This window comes from Canis lupus, chromosome 29 (assembly GCF_048164855.1).
Source record: "Canis lupus baileyi chromosome 29, mCanLup2.hap1, whole genome shotgun sequence".
Lineage (NCBI taxonomy): Eukaryota > Metazoa > Chordata > Mammalia > Carnivora > Canidae > Canis > Canis lupus.
The window spans coordinates 796,468-813,143 of NC_132866.1; the positions used below are offsets into that span (position 1 = coordinate 796,468).

A 16,676-nucleotide genomic window follows, 5' to 3' on the forward strand; every position below is an offset into this window, starting at 1 on the left:
CCACGAGTGTAACGTCTCCGGGTCATCCAGGCCAAGAGGTGGTGGATGCAGATGCATCTCGGTACAAACACCCAGCAAGCCCACCTGCAGCGCTCACCTCACTAGATTCAAAGCACGCAAAATATTTAACGCTTTGAATGGAAGACGTGCCTCCCCGTGTGGTGGAAAGCCTCTCTCAGCAGCTCTAGAGCTGACGGAGACAGGAAACGCTGAGCACGCCCGTGTGGGCAGAGGACACCGCGTGCTCAGAGGCTGCCGGACAGCGATGAGACCCAGCCGTCGGCAGGAGGGACGGGAGGCCTGCACAGCCTGCACGCAGTCGAGTCCCAGTCCCAGACCACGTCCAAGGCCGGCACGACACGCCGTTTGTCCAGAGTGAGAGGAGGTACACGGGGCACGGATGCGGTTTCCGGAGCAGAAGCAGCAGCACCAGAGCCACTCCGGGCTCTGGACCACCGTGCTGTGGGATGCTACCACCGGGGGAACGGGTCCACGTCTAGAGGCCCCCACGTTGGCAAACAGACCAAATTCTTAGGGAGAAAGTAACCTGAGACCTCAGGTCAGAGGCAGCAATGCAAACAATACCCACATGTATTGAGCCACCTCTAGCCTTGAGCTCTCCTGGGGGGCTCGGGAGCTGCAGAGTATGCAGGGGGCCCGCTGGGAGGCCCTGCCCTCCAGCCCCCACCCTGCACCTAGCACACACAGCCTGCGTTCGGGGGCTGCAGAGACGGTGCACGACCCATCGGGCAGCCCGGCACTTTGAGGGAAACTCTCCACCACGTCCCTGCACCGGCCTTGAGCCCCGGGCTTTCCCAAGCCACAGCAGGAGTCACTGAGCCGCTCCCACTGCGCTACGGGCCGAGTCCTGGGCCTGGGTCTCCTTCCTGCCCCCTGGGCATCTGCACGGATACGGTCCTTCGAGGCCTGAGTCCAGACCATCCCCAAGGGGGTGAGTGTGGCCAGAGAAAGGCAGCTGGTGCTGGGAGGTGGGGGTGAGGAGGAGAGCCCAAAGCAGGGGTGTCCACACAGCCCAGGAAAAACCCTTTAAAGAAAGAGGACAAGGCCAGGAAGATGGGAAGCAACCAGAACACCGGAACGCGTCTAACAGAAGGTAAAATCGTGCAGACGCTGGGCAGTAGCGGGCAGTGCCTCCAAAGGTGGGGCACAGAGTCGCCAAGGACCTAGCAGTTCCCCTCCGAGGCATGTGCCTGGGAGAAATGAGGACGGGGCACAGAAATGCTCAGAGCAGCACCGTCCGCAACAGCCAAAATGTGGAAACTGCCCCAACGTCCACCAGCTGACGGACGGATCAACAGACTACGCTGAGTCCACAGGGGGACGGGGCTCGGGCAGAGGAAGGGACGAAGCACCAGCACCCGCCACGTGGTACTCGGGTACTTCACGCCCGGTGAGGGAAGCCAGATACAAAAGGCCACATGTGCGACTCCAGTTACGTGAAACACCCAGAATAAGGGAGGTCCTGGGGGCAGGAAGTCGCCTGGTGACCACCCGGGGCTGGGGGCTCGGGGAGGGGGCCGCTACGGCACCTCTCGTTTCAGCACACAACAGGCTCTAAAATGGGCCGTGGTGACAGCTGCCCAAGTCTGCAAACACAGTGAAAACCACGGGCTCGTGACACGTGGAGGGGCGACACGTAAGACACCAGAATGATGTGTCCTCGAAGCCATCACCAAAGTCCTTGTAACACTAGACTGATCCACGGCATCAGAGGCCACCCGGAGCACGTGAGGACAGGCACGACAGCAGCCCCTGGGCTCCAGGTCCCCGTGGACTCCCTCCACCAAGCCCGTGTGACCCGGAGCTAGACAGGGCCCGGGAGGAGAGGGGGCAAGACAACGGGTACACGTGGCCCGCACGCAGCGCCAGCTGGGAACATGCCCTTTCAGGCTGGGATGGGAACAAGGGCGAGGAGGGCCACGCAGAGGGACAGGAGAGACAAGAGAGACAGGGCTGGGCGGGCGGGGCCCAGGGGCACCTGCTGCCGGGAAGGCCCTGGCGACTGCAGCCAGCTCAGCTCTGCAGGGCTCCTGCGCGAGGTTCCGCAAGCCCCGGGGAGAGGGCCCAGCCGTTGACCCAGCAAAAAGGGAAACCAGCTCAAAAGTGACACAACTCTGAATATGCGCAGGACGAGCCCACAGGCAGATCCCCAAGGGCAAGCCCTGCTCAGAACCCTGCCCTCGGCCAAGTGCCTTTCCCAAGCAACAGCCCTGCGGCACGGCACGGGTGGGCCCCGCACGGGTGGGCCCAGCTCGGAAACCGCAGGGCAGGAATTCACCTTCTGAGTTCGCTTCCAGCAACAATGTAAAGAAGCAAACGCTAGAAATCCAGCTATCTGAAGCAAAACAATTAGGGGTGCAGGCCTGGCCACCCCTTTCCAGGAGCATGTGTAGTGACACCCGGAGGCTAACTGGGGACCACAGAAGAGCTGCAGGGCTCTCCTGACGCAATCTGGCCGCGGCCGTGAGCCCGGAAAAGCTGCCCCCAGGCCCCAGCCGGGGAGACTTGCGTGCACAGAGCCACCAGCGAGGACGGAGGGCCTGGGAGTCACGCCCAGGAGGCCTGGCTGGGTCTGCGGGTCACAGCCATGCTCATGATAACACTACGGTCTCCTCCCCTCCCCCCCCGCCCCCCCCCCCCCCCGCCTCCGTGTCCCCAGGGACCAGGAGCTCTCCGGAGGGCCGTGACGTGGGATGGCATCACCGTCCTGACAGCTAACGTGCCGCCGCCGGGTCTGCACGTCTCCCGGACTCTAACTTTCCGATGTGGCGAACGCTGATAGTTGCAACCTATGGGACCAAGAACTGTCCAGGGTCCCCCACGACTCTCCATAACAGAAGGGTGGACAGTGTGGGAACCGCCGAAGGGCAGCCGTTCCCACACCCTCAGGGGTATCACCGAAGGGGAGGAGTAACCCGAGGGCCCTTGGGGAGGGCCACCGCGCCAGCCAGTGGGGCGGACACGAGCCAGGGGCACTGGCGAGAAAAGAGCAGCCTGCCGGACGCCTCTTGACAGTGTCACCTCCAGATGGGGGCAGGTAATAAGGGGGGGCGGAGAGCTCCAGAAGCCCAGGTGCGTCACCTACCTCCCGCGTCCCTCCCGGCAGGCCATGCCTGGGTCTCACCCAGACGCCCCTCCCCACGGTGACAAAGCCAGGCAAGAAGCGTTCCTCCCCAGGCCTTGCCACCTTCTCAAGAGTGTGTCCCTCAGCACGGGCACACGTCGTGCGGACAGTCGCCGGGCGGCTCTGAAACCTCCCATACACCAAGGAATCCACTCGCCCTTCACTCGGTGCCGCAGCTCTCGCCACCGGGCTTCCCTGCCTCAGGCACCAGCACACCCCAGCCACAGCCCGGCTGACGCCCACCCCTGCCGCTCTCCAGGCCTTGAGGGAGGACGGCTGCCCCCTCCAGGCCGAACTCCACCGGCCCAGAAACCTGCAGGTTGGGCGGCTACCCCTCCACTGGCCTTCAAATCCAAAGACGTCCCGCAAGTTTAACCTGCGTACCGTTTACCAAAACAAATGTTCCTTCCAGGTGTAAACAGAACGCAAAACTCCATACAGCCTTTAAGAAAAATAAAAATTCAGGAAGAACACGTTGGCAAACAAAAGTAAATTCAGTTATCCGTTTTAACGTCAGCGGAGAGAAGCGTGCATGTACGACCGAAACACAACAAAAACGCCAGAACTCAGAATCAAAGATTACTGGAAAGAATGTTTGCACAGCAGAATTCTTTTCCCTCTGAGACTAAAATGCCCCACCATGCTTAATTTTCCTGACATTTCTGAGGCTTTGAAGCCTCAGCTAACGGATCTGAATCATCTGAGCAAAAACCATGTTATAGTGGCATGTTACTGGAAAGCCGAGAATAGAACGCTAAATATACAGACACACACCCATACAGGGCACTTTTGTAGAAAAACGATCAAACGAGAAACTAGATAAAGTTGTCCGGGGGAAACAGCGGGGAGGGGCGGCGGGGGGGACACGGTTCGTCTCCGGCAGGGAAGCAGAATACACGGACGGACGCCTGGAAGTTAAAATAAGAAAAACACAAAAATAGCGCCCACTTTTTGTCGAGGAAGGCGAGCCGAGCCCCTACGTGACCTCGGCTCACTGAGACGCTTCACCCATGCCTGCTGCCGGCAAGGGAAGGCTCGGCAGGACGCCAGAACCTTCTCCGGGAATCCAAGTCATGCTTGCACCGGTGGCCGGGCCCACACCCACCGCGCACCTCGCGAGGCCGCCACAGGCTCCATCTGTGCCATCGCCCTCTCCTCCCGAACGAGCGTGCCACTTGGAGCTGCATTCTGCTCTATTTGGGTTGGCAGTGCGAGCGCCAACAGCGGGGTGGCACCGCGGCGCTCGGCGAACTAGGTCAGCCCGGGCCTGCCTCGGGGGCCGCTCCCCGGCTTGCAGGCCGGCCGGGCCGGCGGGGGAGGCCCCCGGGCTGGAGGCAGAGGCCCCGGCGGTCACATCCCTTGTCCGGCCTTGAACGGCTTCCCGGCATCTTTCTCTTTAATAAACAGGCGGCAGAGAGTCCTCCAGGGCTTCCCACGGCCGCCCTCGCTGACAACTAGATACTAAGTTGCAAGGTGAAGCCGCAGCCGCGCAGCCCCGCAGCCCCGCAGCCCCGCAGCCCCGCAGCCCCGCAGCCCACCCGCGGGGCCGGCCCGGGGTCCTCGGCGGGGATCGGGGATCGGGGATCGGGGATCGGGGCCCGGGCGGGCGGGGGGCGGGATGGGAACCGAGGCCGGGGCCTGCGCTCCGGGGCTGCGCCCGGGGTCGGGGTTCAGCCTGTGCAGCCGGAGGCCGGCGGCGGGCCCCGGGAGTCCAAGGTTCGGGCGGGCGGGCCGGGGGCAGGGCCTCGGGATTCGGGGCCCCCGGGGCAGCCAAGGGGCTTCGGTCCACGCCCGGGGGCTCGGAGGCTCGGGCTGCGGACGGGCGCCGGGTCCCGGGTCGCGGGCTCGCGGGGCGGGGTCGCGGGGTCGCGGGGTCCCGGGGTCGCGAGGTCCCGGGGTCGCGGGGTCCCGGGGTCGCGGGGTCGGGGTCGCACTTACGTCGTCGAACAGCGAGCCCACGTTGGCCGTGACCAGCAGCACCGCGGTGCCCGGGGCGGCCGCCTTCCCCGCCATCGCGGCCTGGGCGGGCGGCGGGCGCTCGCGCGGGGCCGGCCGGGGTCTCCGCGGGCCGCGGCGTCAGCTGCGCCGGGGGGCGGCCCCGGGGCGCATCGCGGGCTCGGCGGGTCGGGCCGGGCCTGGCCGGGGTCCGGCCGCGCGCGCACTCGCTCGCCCTCGCTGCTCCGCGGCCCCGCGCCCGTCGCTCTCTGCCCGCGCCTCACCGCGGCCCGCGCGCAGCCATTAGGGTCGCCGCCGCCGAAGTTCCCGCAGCCGCCGCCGCCGCCGCTGCCGCCGAGGCGAGTCCCGCCCGGAGCCGGGGGGCGGGGCGTGCGCGGGGCGGAGCGGGGCGTGCGCGGGGCGGGGCGTGCGTGCGCGGGGCGGGGCCTCGGCCGGGGGCGGGGCCTGTGGTGGGCGGGGCTGCGCGGCCTCCGCCCTCCCGTCGGCCCCCGGCCGCCCCGCCCCGCCCGGCGGCGCGCTGTCTCCGCCCCCCGCACTCCTGTGACGTCACGGCCCCGCGGCGCCCGAGCCTCTTAAAGGGGCCGCTCGCTAGTCTGGAGCAGGGGGGCTGCCGGGGGCGGTCCTGCGGCCGCGCAGGTGGGAGCCGGCGGCCCGGGACACTGGGTCGGCTCTCGCAGGCCGTGGGAGCCCGCGCCCAAGGTGGGGCTCAACGGGGCGTGGAGGCCTGGGCGGAACGGTGGGCTCGGGCCGGGGACGCGGGGCGGGCTGCGGACGCGCCTCTCGGGCGGGGGCGTGGCCTGGGGCGGGGGCGTGGCCTCGGGCGGGCGGGGGCGTGGCCTGGGGCGGGGGCGTGGCCTGGGGCGGGAGCGCAGGCGGGCCTCCTGCAGGCCCCCGCGCCCCGCTCCCCCGGCCAGGCCAGCGCCCCAGCTGTGCCCACGTGGCCGGGCGGGGGCGGGGGTGCCAGGGCCCGGCCGCCCGTAACCCGCAGGGTCGGTGGGTCTGCAGGCCTGTGCGCCCTCGCCAGGGAGGGCTTCCCTGGGGGATCCCGCTTGCCGCGACCACCTCCTGCCCCAGAACCCATCTGACCTAGAAACCAAGGTCTAGTCCGCTCAGCGGGGCTGGACTCAGAATTGGCAAGGCGAAGCCCCCGCCCGGTGTCCCACGTGGGGAGGGGGAGGGGCCCTCCAGGGAGATCCTTAGGTTAGGTGAGGCCTTGAGGGTGTGTCCCTTTATCAGTGGAATTAGTGTCCTTCCTAGGAAGAGCCCCCAGCGCACAGGCTGTCCCCTCACCCTCCCGCTCCCAACAGAGAACAAAGGAGAGGTCATGTGAATGGACAGAGGCTGCCACCGATGAGCCAGGAAGGCAGAGCTTGCAGCAGAACCAGACCCCGTGGGAACTTGATCTCAGAATTTGGGCGTCCTGACTGTGAGAAATAAAGTTCTGTTTAAGGCGCCTGTTGTGCAGTATTTTGTCGGGGCAGCCCAAGCTGACCCATAACAGCATCCCCTTTTACCCTCTTACAAAATCCGTGCATGCTAAGGACACCCTTCATAGAAAGCAAACGAAGAGGCATCACTGACTCCAGGACCTGGTGCCTAAGAAGAGCATCGCCTCCACCCCCGTCCTCAGGCCGCATCTCCCCTCACAGGTCTGCACTCCCTGGCCTCGCGCATCAGCCTGCTCACCCCAAGACGGTGCCCGATTCATGGAACACCCAACCCCATACGCTGGTGCCTTCACGCAACACCCATCCTCCTGGCTTCCCTGTTTGAGCCCTCCTGCCGCCTCCAAGCCGCCAGCAGGCCCTACCATCTGGTGGACATGCTTGCCCACTAGCATGTGACCCTCCCCTCCCAGCCCACAACCACCCTCCGCTGTGTCATGCCATCAGCTCACAAACATCTGCACTGTCTCAAATCCTATAAAGTCCCCCTTTGTCCTCTGCCCCTCCTTGCTCCCCCACCTCTGCTCCCTTTGCTCCAAACCTTCCCCTAGAAGTGATCAGTCTGCCCCGAGTGCCAATGGACCACTCTTCCCACTGTGCTTCTTGTGCCTGCACCCCAATGGGGCATCCTCATGGTTAGCACCGGCTTCTGCCCCCCCTGACTTGCCCCCAGAAACAGGGTCTGCCCTGCTGACCATGACATTGGTGATCTCCGTCCTCCCCTGGCTGCCAACCCCCTCAGGCTCCTTTGCTTGCACTTCCCTTGTGTTGTAGTCCCCAGGCTGGGTCCTGGCTCCTTCCTTTGTGGGCACCACCTGCTAGCCAGTGTCCTCAGACTTTGTCCATGTGCCTGCTGCCGCCCTGGGAACGCCTTCCTCGAAGCTGGCAGATGGCAACAGATTCCAAATTCAGTCCTTCCTTCTGAGGCTCACACTCCAAAGTGCCCACTTACCAATGCATGGGGCCTGTGGCCACCTCCAGCCATGGGCAGCCTCGTTTGTGCCCCAGAGGTGACTTCACTGGCTTCTTCTGCTCCTCAGGCCTCCCAGAGGCTGCTTCCTCCCCCACCCACCCACCAGTTGCCACACACACCGTCACATCAGCTTTCCTTTCCCCTTCTCTGCCGTCAAGATGCAGAGTGCAGCCTGCCCCAGGGAAACGACAAATACGCACCATGCAAACCCAAGCCACGGCAGAGCCGTCACCGTGCCTGGGTCCAGGGTGGGACTTTCAGAGGCATAGGACACTGGCATCATCTATGTTAAAGCCACGTTCATAAAGTCATGGCAGAAAGGGAGGCTTGCTTTCTCTTTCTTTGCGTGTCCTTTTTTTGCCTTTGGAATCTTGTCCCGTGTCTGGTTGTTCCCTTTGCCAAAATAGTGATATCATTTTTTAAGTTTCACAACTTATTCTAAGTTTTGCAAATCCCACTTACCTGGCTTCAGGAGAGGCCTGGCCCCTCTGGCATCTGGGTCTGGATCCCCCCCAAGGAGCAGGGCAGAGGAAGTGAGGTGGAGCAGCCAGTGGCGTGACAAGGATTCTTCGGCAGAAGCCCGCACGCTTGGACCTGGCCTGCTTGGCCACGTGCCCTCTGGGCTCCCAAGAGAGAGTTTGGCCAAGTCTTTTATTAAACAACAATATGTTGTCAGCTGTTGTTTTAAAAAGGACACGCACGTTAGCCACTAATATCGTATCATTACTTAGTTTAAGATAGCAACCAATCTATTTATGAATTCGGATCACCCGATGCTTGAGAGGCTCACAGCTGGGATTCCTTACCCACAAGCGTGCTTAAAAGTCTCCTTCAGCAGCTAGATGGATAGATGGACGGCACTCTGTAGTTGCTAAGTGTGTTTTAATCCTATAGTCATTAATTTTCAATACTCCTGCCAGGTGGGTCACCCTTAGTCCACTATCTGTGGCGCACTGGGTTCAAGGTCTCACTCAAGTTGATTGACTCTGCATACAGCCTGGCCAGACACACACTGGAGGAACCCAGGGCTCCGTCCTGTGGGGGAGGGGCTGGACTCGGTTGGTTGCTTTAGCCAGAGGCATTTTATTGGCCATTAGTAAGTTAGTGGGCCGCTTGTTACTCCACACTCATCTGAGCAAGGGAGGTTTCTTTCCTTCTGAATTATTTGGATTCTTTCTTCATGAATCAGCTCTATCCAGTAACAGCTATCACTTTGCAGGCACCAGTTGTGCGTGAGGTGCTTTACCATTCGTATTTCTACTCCTCATCAGCAGTCGCATGTGGGATGCAGCTCTGTTTTATAGGTAAGAAAACCGAGCTTCCGGAGAGAAAAGCTGGCCAACTCCACGCAGTCAGCAGGTGCAGGGCCAGGACACCATGCCCGAGCCCCGGCGACCCTCAACAGCATGGGTGGCCTTACCCTGCGTCCATTCGTTCATTCCTTTTCTCACTCGCTTATTCGTTCGGCAAGCCTATCGGGTGCCTCCCCCGTGCTGTGCACTACCAGGGCGGGGATGGTTAATGCCCTCGGGAAGCTGAGATCACAGCGGGAGAGCAGGCGAGAATTGCACACACGGTCAGTGTGATTAGGTGGCATTGTGCCGGCTTACTAAGAGTCTCCTCGGCAGAGTCACGTGCTCATCAGAGCATATTGTAGTCCGTAGGAGTTGCACACAGAGTCTGGTAAGGAGGAGCAGTGGCTCATAATTTCACTCCAAACAAATCAAGCACTGTTACTATTTTCACAGTACTTGTGTCAAGTACCGTTTACGCTTAGCTCTTCACCTAGCTGATCAGGCCATACACACAGTCCTGGCTCCTCCGTTCAAAACCAGGCGTTGTAACGTCAGCGCTTTCTGATACGACTGAAAGCCCTCCCTGGAGGCTTTCAGTGCCTGAGTCTCAGACACCCGATGGACGCATTCTGTTGCCAGGTCAGGTTGTTTCCATGTCTGCCCATCAGGTCAGTGGGTTCAGAAAAGGCATTCGGCAAAATCTAGCATCCTTTCTGTGATTAAAAAACTCTGCAAAGTAAAAATAAAGAGAACCTCATAAATTGCATCTATGAAAAATGTGTGCGAACACCATGTGAGTGCTGGTAGACACCACTCGCTTTCTGAGTTTCAGGGCAAGGCAAGAGTATCCACTCTCACTCCTCCTGGTCAATCTTGGACTGAAGGTCTGTCTGTGCAACAAAATAAGAAACTGCATACAGATTGGAAGGGAAGAAGTAAAACTGATTTCAGGCAACATGATCATTGACATAGAAAATCCTGAAGAATCTACAAAAAGTACATCCAAATAAATGAATTTAACAAGGTCGCAGAATACAAGTCAATATTCAGAAATCAATTGTATTGCTATATATTAGAAATGAGCATCAGAGGGGCTCCTGGGGGCTCAGCGGGTGAGCATCTGCCTTCGGCCCAGGGCATGATCCCAGGGTCCCGAGATCGAGTCCTGCGTCGGGGTCCCTGCATGGAGCCTGCTTCTCCCTCTGCCTGTGTCTCTGCCTCTCTCTCTGTGTCTCTTATGGATAAATAAATAAAATCTTTAAAAAAGAAGATTGGAATGTTTATGAATAAACATAACAAAAGACAAGAAGATTCTGTGACGAAAACCTCAGGACATGGCGGTTGAATCTAGAGGAGATCCGTGGAAATGGGGCGGCACCCCGTGTTCGTGGTGTGATGTCAGATTCAGCGAAGCTACGATGTCAGTTCTCCTCGACGGAGCTTTGGATTTAGGGCCATCCCGCTCTTAGTTCAGCTGGCTTTGTTTTGTTTCAGAAATTAACAGGTTCCTTCTAAAATATATATGGAAATGCAAAGTCCCTAGAATAGCCAAAGAGTTTTGAAACAGAAAAACAAAGCCGGGGTACTCACACTGCCTGATGTCGAGACTTCTAAAGCCGTAGTAGCCAAGACAGTGTTTGGCTGCCATCAGGATGGGCGTGCGGATCAGGGGAGCAGAGCAGAGCCCCGAGGCCGGCCCACACGCACGCGGTCTCCAGCGGTTTCCAGGGGACAGAACTGCCTTTTCGACGAACGCCGCTGGGGTGAGCTGGCCGTCCACGCGGAGCGCCGCGCACCCTGACCGGCCCTCTACACACACAACATCAAAATCAACAAACACGGATCGGAGACGCACACGCAAAAGCTAAAGCTATACTACTTCTGGAAACATAGGAGAGTATTTTTGAGATCCTGAAGCAGGAACAGATTTCTCAGAGAGGATGGCAAACGCACGGCCCACAAATGGGGAAAAAAGGGTGAGTTGCGCTTTATCAACACTTTAAAACTATGCCTTTGTCACGCCGATGTCCGCCACGGGAATGGAGGGCGAACGAGGATAGCGGCCTGCGCGCACGACCAATGCATGTGGCCCTAGAAACAACACGGCTCCGCCTCGGAAACTCCACGCTGCGTGAAAGAAGCCGGACACGAGGAGGATGTAGCCTCCGCCTCCACGCATAGAACGTTCTGGAAGGCGGCGGGGAGCAGGCCGAGGCGCAAGCAGCGGGAGGGGGGCTGGAGTTTGGCGGGACGTATCCGGCATCTGGACGGCGGAGGAGTGACACGGGGGTATGCGTTTCTCGAAACTCACGGAACTGCCCGTTCAACACAGTTGGATTTCCTTGTGCAAAAATCACACTTCAAGGCAGACCTTACGTGCTTGAAGAAGGAACTGAATCGATGGTAATGTTCATGGGCATCTGCTATTTCTCACGCATGACGACGTAAGCCCAAATCCTCCAACGTCAGAAAGTCGGTTTTAAACCTGTTAGCGTGACCTGAACTGACTTAGGGTCCTCGGGTGCCAGCTTATTGTGAAAATCATGTGCTGTTTCTGAAACATCAGTACACGTGGGTACGGGTTCTCTGCGGGACCCGCCATCTGTGCCCCATCATACGGGGGGTAGGCCGCCTGCCATCTCCCTAAAAGCCCAGGGGGGAATTCTGAGCTCTAAATTATATCTGGTCCCAAGGGTTTCAGGTAAGAGATTGTGGAGCTTTAATTGGAGCAATCAGTACACGAGAAAGGAGACCACATTCAGATCTGTACGTTTTATTCCCTAGAAAAAGCACCCCTGAAACGTAACAGCAAGAGGCTGCTCCTCACGCCCCTCAGGCCTCGGGAGCGCAGACAGGCTTCATCCTCATCCCAGCCTGCACAGCTGTCACCACCTGGCCTGGGGCCGTGCGTGGCCTGCGGCAGGCTTCCCCGTGGAACCCACTCGGGGAGGGAGCCGGGGGGACACGGGGGGCACCGTGCTGGGAAGAGACCTGGGCCCCGGGCATCGGTCCCCTGCCCCAAAGAGCACCGAGCATCCTCTGCCAGGCACGGACGGGGGTGGCAGTGGCATCAGCTCATGTCTTGTCCCCCCTGCTCCACCTAATGAACCACAATCCTCCATGGAAATGAGTCGCTAAGCAGGGACGTGGGCATGCTGTCACCGTACGGGTCACAGATCCCTGACCGTGAGGATGCGCGGCTCTGGGAGAGGAAGCCCAAGTCAGGCCGGACGCCGTGCGGAGGGCTTCCCATTCCACTTCAGAAACCTTGGGTTTCTCCTGTGTGATTTGTTCTTAGCTCTGTAAAATTAGTGGCACCCAGAATTGCTCCCAACAGGGTTGGCCCATTCAGCCCGGGCCTTGCAGTCCTCCGGGGGCGCTGGCCTTTCCCCACATTTCCTGGCGGCCTTGCTCGGAGCTGCTTTCATTCCGCTGGACTTTGGAGGATATCAAAGGGCGGTCGTGGGTCTCCCACGGCACCGTGTTGGTGAGATGTGTGTGCGAGCACAGGCCCGCCCTTCTGGTAGGACAGTGAGCTCCTCTCCTTTGGCAGAAACAGGCGTCGACATGGCCGGTCATCTACGTAAATTACGCAGGCAGAGCGTGTTGGCAGGTCCGCGATCAGGCAGGCAAGTGCGCACCAGACAGCCGCGGGCTGCCCGCCGTAGGCCTCAGGGGACACGGGACCCCCGGCGCTAGCCCCTTGTGGCGAAAGGAGACAGTTTCCAAAATCAGCAAGAGTCCCAAGTGATAACTAAGACAAAGTCAGGAAATTTTTTTTTTTTAAGATTTCATTTATTTATTCATGAGAGACACAGAGAGAGAGGCAGAGACCCAGGCAGAGGGAGAAGCAGGCTCCGTGCAGGGAGCCTGACGTGGGACTCGATCCTGGGACCCCGGGATCACACCCTGGGCTACAGGCGGCGCTAAATCGCTGGGCCACCGGGGCTGCCCCAAAGTCAGGAAAATTATACAAGGGAAATCAGTCTCTGAGTCAGCAGCACTCTTTTAAAGTGACCAGGGGCCCCTGGGTCACTCAGCAGTGGAGCATCTGCCTTCAGCTCAGGGCGTGACCCCGGGTCCCGGGATCGAGTCCCGCATCAGGTTCCCTGCAGGGAGGCTGCTTCTGCCTCTGCCTGTGTCTCTGCCTCTCTCTCTCTGTGTCTCTCATGAATAAATAAAATCTTTCAAAAAGCTAAAATAAAATGAAGCGGTCAAGGCTCCCGACACAGTGTCCATTCGCTCTGAGGATAAGGCCCGAGTGCCACGATTTTCTCCTGGTGACCGGGTTTGAAGAAGCGCCTGCTCTTGCTCCAACAACAGGCATGGCTGGTGCTGGCAATCCAGCCTCCGCTTCCAAGGATCCTCAACTCAGGTGTAGTTTCTATTTTGCAAGTTTGTGTTTACGAAATCAGCTTTGCAGAGATTCGGGTCTGCCGTCCGTTGTTTGAACCTTCAGAAGACCAAGCGTGTCCCGACGGTATTTTATTTTAATTTTTTTTAATTTTATTTATCTATGATAGTCACAGAGAGAGGCAGAGACACAGGCAGAGGGAGAAGCAGGCTCCATGCACCGGGAGCCCGACGTGGGACTCGATCCCGGGTCTCCAGGATCGCACCCCGGGCCAAAGGCAGGCACCAAACTGCTGCGCCACCCAGGGATCCCCCCGACGGTATTTTAAAAGAACCCCCCTCCACATACACATTCGCGTCTTAAGTCCTTAATCAACAGCACTTGGTGAGGGTGCGTCTCCTTCCCATTCTCTCTGACCTCCATGTGGAGCAGGTCCTGCCAGTGTGACGTAGGCACACCCAGACATGACACGCTGCTGCACGCGAGAACCCAAACAGCGGCGAGTGGGCGTGCAAACAAGCCAGCGCACAGGAACAAGTGACCTCACTGGGCTCAGTAATTCACTAAGAAGATACATTGTAAAAAAAAAAAAAAAGAAGATACATTCTATTACGTTTTTGCGTCATCGTCGTTGCTGTGAGCAGCGGCCGTGCCAGCCAAGCCCCTCTACTGATAACAGCACCGTTTCTAGTAAAACATGCAGTGATTTGTGTTTGGCGCCGAGCACGCCTTGGCTTTGGCGCATCTTCGCCGACCCGGTACGGTCAGCGGGATTGCTCCTTCGTTGTAAAGGGAAGTGGCTGAAGTTCCAGGGGTCTAGGTCGGCCGAGCGCTCCGGGGGCTGCTCACGGCCGGGCAGCGCGGCGCCGAGGGCCACACGCTGGTCCCGAAGGGCTCCTGTTGGCGGGGAGAGCAGTTCCTGCGACAGCGCAGGGGGCCGGGACGCGGGCTCGGAGGCGAAGCCACCTCCCTGGGGCCCTGTCCTCGTGGACCCGGACTCGGGAGTGAGGGCGGCAGGAGGCCAGTGGCGACGTGGGGACATGGGGTTGGGGGGGGCCTGGAGGCCCTTCCTCCTAGCGGAGAGGGGCATCAGAGCTGGGGGGTTTGGGGCAGCGTGGGGGACACTGGGTTCCCCAAGCGCAAAACAGAGCGGCAGCAGGGTCCGTCCCGTGATGGGGACAGGTGTCCTGCGCAGACTCAGGGACAGGCAGGCGGCACAGCAGACCCGGGTACAGCCCGCCAGCTGTCGGGTCCCGAGGGGAACGCCGTGGGCGCTGGGAGCAGCCCGTCCGTGAAGGGAGCGTGTGTGTCTGTCTGCGCCGCCTCTCCGCGTGTTTAACAAGGGAGGTGTCCTTGGGTTCGGGATAAAGTCCCTCCGACTGTGTTCTAGAGCTGGTTTTCCTGAGTTTATGGAAGCGAGGAAAGGAAAACAAAGGGCTCATCACCACGCCCTCTGAATTAGGGTTTCATACTTTTTTCCATACACTCCCTTGGGGACAGTCCTCCAGTCACCCCCGGAGCTGCCCCTGCTCGTGGCCGACTGCCATCCTGGCCTTGTCCCTGGTACGGGCCATCCCCGGGACGATCCGGGACGCCAGACCTCACCCTTATTACACACACGGTGTGTTTTCAGATCTCCTGCTGTTTAAAATATTTACTTATTTCCAACCAGTAATACCTTATAAAACAGGTTTGCTCGTGGGAACAGTAATGACTGCGGTGTAATGACGAGACAGCGGGAAACACCTCCTGGCTCGCTTACACGAGCCACGTTGATTCACCATTTGTGCGTAACTGAGGGTAATTCGAGTCTAATGAGGAGAACTAGGAGCAGCCAAATATTTCATTTTCTGGTTATATCTATGTATGGATTTTAGCCTCCTCCATTAAATAGAGGCATATCATTACTGATATTAAGAGAATTCTTTTTTTTAAAGATTTATTTATTTATTTATTTATTTATTTATTTATTTATTCATGAGCGAACAGAGAGAGAGAGAGAGGCAGAGACACAGGCAGAGGGAGAAGCAGGCTCCATGCACCGGGAGCCCGACGTGGGACTCGATCCCGGGGTCTCCAGGATCACGCCCTGGGCTGAAGGCAGGTGCTAAACCGCTGAGCCACCGGGGGGGGGGGGGGCTGCCCTATTAAGAGAATTCTGATACTGTACGATACACTCTTTCACCCGGCAGGAATTATTTATCACCCTTTCAATTATAAAATTAAAATACGTCTCAAAAGAGGCCTTTCCACTAACGCAAAGATTCTTAATACGTCCTTCCTTCAGCCCAATTCCCTTTCTTTCAAGACGTGTCATCCGTAGTTTCCAAATGTATTCCTGGGTGTCTGGACTGTCGTGAGGACTAGGACCGTCTTCTCTCACACGTCTCAAGCGAGCGTGGTCTGCACGCAGAAGCACGCCGCGATCTAAATGTGCGTTTAACATTTGAAAACTCTCACTTCTGGTTTCCTCTCCGTCGTGACTTACGCGGCGTTCTCTCCACGTACCCGGCAGCTGACTCACTAACACGTTTGATGTTAAAGCTGAGCTGAGACGCACCCGAAAATGGAAAGTACCGGACAGATTTTCTTTCAAACCACAAGTAGATTTGATCAAACTGTTTGGTTTTTGACATATGAGTCAAGTAAAATATTTACTTAACGACGTGGCCTATCACAATTTTTTGAATGATATACCTTGAAGGGTAAAGCCGTGTCAAGCATCCGTGTGTGTGCGCGGGAGGGCCACCCAGCGGGCCCGGCCCGGCAACGGAGGCTCTGCCCGTGGAGAAGACGCCCCGCGGCACCCGTGTCTTTCGACTTTGCTTTGCTCGGGTGGCGCATTCCTCCCGCCGGTGCTGGCTGCTGGCGGAGGCTGGCAGGAGTCATCGGCCCGAATTCCAGCTGCACAATGGCAGGTGGGACCACCACCCGCTCAGCAGCTGGCTTGTCACCCCCTTGACCGGGACGTTGAGTCTGGATCAGTTAGTGCAACAGCTGCCTTAATCAAAAGATTCACCCTAAACTCAAAGCCTGCTTAGGAACTGCAGCTTTTGCCCCTTCTAGCCAAAGCCCAGGGAACAACGGGGCAGGAGTCCCCGGGGCTTCAGGAAGCACAGACCGGCTTCTCTCTGGGGTCCCTCTCGGGGCTTTGACGCCGGGCCGCACCCCCTCCCGAGAGGACACGCTTCCCCTGCGCCCCCGACTTGGCTCCCACTACCCCGTCCTCCTCCACCGGGACGCGGAGGCCACGGACTCGGCTTGGGCAGGCTGGGGAAGCAGGGCCAGGGCCCCATGCCTGTGGGACGAAGGCATACTCACGTCCCACTTCCCTCCAGCCCAGCGGACTCCCCTTTCCTGGGGGGCCTGCCCCCTGGTCGGCTGCTCCCACTCGCACGGAGCTCATTGTTTCCGCAGGGCTGTGCAGGGGCCAGGGGGCTCAGCTGCTCAGGCCTGGGGGTGCGGGGGTTGTGGGCTGGGAGGCGAGAGGGGCTGGGGTGCCCTCCAC

The 16,676-nt window shown here is 59.3% G+C and overlaps 1 protein-coding gene across 4 annotated transcripts in view; it reads right to left on the reverse strand.

Annotated features, from left to right (window-relative positions):
- The window catches only part of INPP5A (inositol polyphosphate-5-phosphatase A), a 161,724-nt gene extending 153,642 nt beyond the window's left edge, over positions 1-8,082 (reverse strand). The window contains exon 1 of one of the 4 annotated variants that reach the window (XM_072804800.1): positions 7,982-8,082. Coding sequence is in view for 3 of the 4 variants with exons in the window: in XM_072804798.1 (XP_072660899.1) it covers positions 5,084-5,158 (75 nt within the window). In the remaining variant the exon portion in view is untranslated. Of the gene's footprint in view, positions 1-4,257; positions 4,348-5,083; positions 5,437-7,981 lie in introns of those variants that run through there. The other 3 variants (XM_072804798.1, XM_072804797.1, XM_072804799.1) reach the window with 3 other exon arrangements.
- Between the last annotated feature and the right edge of the window lie 8,594 nt (positions 8,083-16,676).